Here is a 2,815-nt window from a genome sequence, read left to right as displayed (position 1 = left end):
AGCCTTTAAGACCCCAGAAGCTATACCTTTTGATAGCTGGGCACCATCAGCTTTCTTCGCCACATTTGCTTATGCACCCATTTGTCTTCAGCAATTGTATCAGGGAGGTGAGCACACAATAATATGATTTTTTGTTCTTTGATGCCTGATAACTGATCCCTTTGGCACCTCGTGATCACGCAGGTTTAGCATCCTTTTATGTGCTTATTATCCATTAGTATATATTCTTTGGAGAAATGTCTGTCAAGATCCTTCATTATTTAATTGGATTATTTGTCTATTATTGAGATGTTAGCATTGTTATTCTGGCTGTAAATCCTGTATCAGAGCTATGCTTTGCAAATCTTTCCTCCAAGTCTATGGGCTGTGTTTTCTTGATGGCATCCTTTGCAGCCTAAAACTTTTTAATTTTAATGAAGTCCAATTGTCTATTTTTATTCTGTCACTTGTGTTTCAGTGTCATATCTAAGAAGCCTTTGCTAACCCAAGATCATTTGGCCCTCTATCGTTTCTAAGAGTTTTTTTTTTTAGTTCTAGCTCTCCCGTTTATATCCATGAGTGAATTTTTATAAACAGTGTGAGTGAGGGTCCAGATGCATGCTTTTGCATGTCGGTATTCAGTTGTCCCTGCATCGTTTGTTGAAAGGATTATGCTCCTCTCATTGAATTGCCTTGGCATCCTTGTCAAAAATCAATTGACCACACCTTCATTTAATTTTATTCGCTATTGGTCTTTGGACAAGTTGTGTAACCTAAGTCTCTCAGTTTTCCTCATCTGTAAATTGGGAGCAATCACAAGAACACTGCATGTTGTTGGGTTGCTTTGAGACTCCAGTGAGAAAACCCATAGAAAGTATTCAGTTATCGGTTGGCCAGTGGGATGCTCAGCAAATGTCAGCTAATGTTATGATTGCTGTTGTATTATCCATTCCTTATTGAAGCCAAACAAACAGTGATAGGCCTCCATTCTTGTCTGCAGTTCTGTGCTAGACATGATGGGAAGAGCTCCCAGGGCCACCTTCAAGGAGATGTGACCTTTTAATGAGCCAAGGCTCGGTCAGAAAATGTCCAGGACTCTTGCCTTGGAGCCACTGGAGGGGTGGACTTCCGAGGATGTGAGGGAAGACTTTCGGAATGTTCCAGATCTTGTTGAGGAGGTCATGGGTCCAGTGAGACCCTGATATAAATACCAGTAGTTCTTTTTGTTGAATATCTACTTACAGGGTGCTGGATAAACTCTGTGGAGTTTTTACAAGACTTTTCACTGGGAGAAGATTGACAGAGCAGATCATCAGCTTTACATTCAGTAATTCGTACACAGTTTGCTTCATCTCAGTCACTGCAAACCCTTCGATGCAAGATCACATGTCCCGCTTCATCCCTAGACTTCCTGTCTGTTCCTCCTCCTTTCTTAGCCCTCTGAGTTTTGTCCCAGGCAAATGTAACTCTTTTGATCTTAAATGGTGGGTTAGTCTATGGTGTGCCTATCTCCCTAGTGTTAATGTTCTCCTTCTTGAGCTGTCTATTATTTGGCTGAAAATTGAGCTCTGGGGGTGAATTCATTTCCAGACCTGAAGGGTGACTAAGGGCCATGGTCTTCAGGGTTCCACCAGACTCTATCAACAGTAAGCCTGGTCTCTTTAATGATTTTGAGTTTTGTTCCACATGTTTCTCCAACTCAGTCCAGGACCTTCTAAGACAATCCATTTTGGAGCAGGTGGTAGTGGTAGCGGGGCACCATCTAGCTCTTCTGGTCTCAGGGTCAAGTTCAGTCCATTCGTCCATCGGACTAATTGTCTCCACATGTCTCTCATTTCCTACACGCGTCTTTCCTCCAGACAGGGGGATAACAATATTTGTACCTTAGACAGCCACTCCTGAGCTTTAAGACCCTAATCCAGGGTTCTCAACCTTCATAATGCTGCGACCCTTTAATACAGCTCACATTGTGGAAACCCCCCAACCATAAAATTATTTTAATTGCTACTTCATAGCTGTCATTTTGCTACTGTTATGAATCAGGCAACCCATGTGAAAGGGTTGTTTGATCCCCAAAGGAGTCGTGACTCACAGGTTGAGAACCGCTGCCCTAATTGCTTTTAAGACCCCCATTGCCAAAGTAGAATGGAGAGTACTGTGATTGTGGACTCTCCTTTTGCTAGCTGATTCAGTATGAAAGACAATGCTGGGAATTAAGCATGGTCAGCCCCATGTTCCCGATTAGAATGCTCAGGCCTCAGGTCACAGGGTGGTACGTGGCAGAACCGGTCTTCAACACACCCTGAAGCCATGCCTTTCAAGGAGCGGGCACCCACAGGAGTGGTCCGCAGCATCTCTTCTCCCCACAGCCCCGAGGTGCTGGATGTGCGGCTGGGCTACAGTCTGTGCCAGGCTGAGCTGGAGTTCCTGGAGAAGCGGAGAGTGGTGGTCGCCGAGGCGCTGAAGCAGGTGCTGCAGCTGGAGGAGGACCTACAGCCAGACGAGGTGGGTGCACAGAGCTTGTCCTGCCCACAGCCCCTCCTGCCAGCCGCCCTGGGGGGGCCTCATCACTGCCTGTCCTGCGGAGGGCCCAGGGGGCTGGTGATTCAATTATGCACTCCTGGTTCCTTCCCTTCTCCTTTATCTCTATGTGCGCATGATCAGCAAACGACTTCTTTGCTTTTCTGTTCATTGCAAACATTTCATAAAAAAATAAAGAAACTATAAAGAAAAAGGAAGGTGTATCCCTTTCACTCTACTCCCAAGAGGTAGTGATTGTTCGCCTTTGGATGAATATTCTTTGACTTTTTGAATATATGCGCACATCCGCACACAC

General features: G+C 45.0%; 1 protein-coding gene across 2 annotated transcripts in view; it reads left to right on the top strand.

Annotated features, from left to right (window-relative positions):
- The window catches only part of PLA2G4E (phospholipase A2 group IVE), an 83,110-nt gene that overhangs the window by 64,850 nt on the left and 15,445 nt on the right, over positions 1-2,815 (top strand). For both annotated transcript variants that reach the window (XM_045286542.1, XM_045286543.1), the window contains exon 11: positions 2,349-2,484. In XM_045286542.1, coding sequence (XP_045142477.1) covers positions 2,349-2,484 — 136 coding nt within the window. The remainder of the gene's footprint in view (positions 1-2,348; positions 2,485-2,815) is intronic.

The sequence above is a fragment of the Echinops telfairi genome, unplaced genomic scaffold, assembly GCF_000313985.2.
Source record: "Echinops telfairi isolate 266 unplaced genomic scaffold, ASM31398v2 ScPeMD7_8;HRSCAF=38, whole genome shotgun sequence".
Classification (NCBI taxonomy): domain Eukaryota; kingdom Metazoa; phylum Chordata; class Mammalia; order Afrosoricida; family Tenrecidae; genus Echinops; species Echinops telfairi.
Note: the sequence above shows the minus strand (reverse complement) of the source record. Positions and strands in the feature narration are given on the sequence as shown.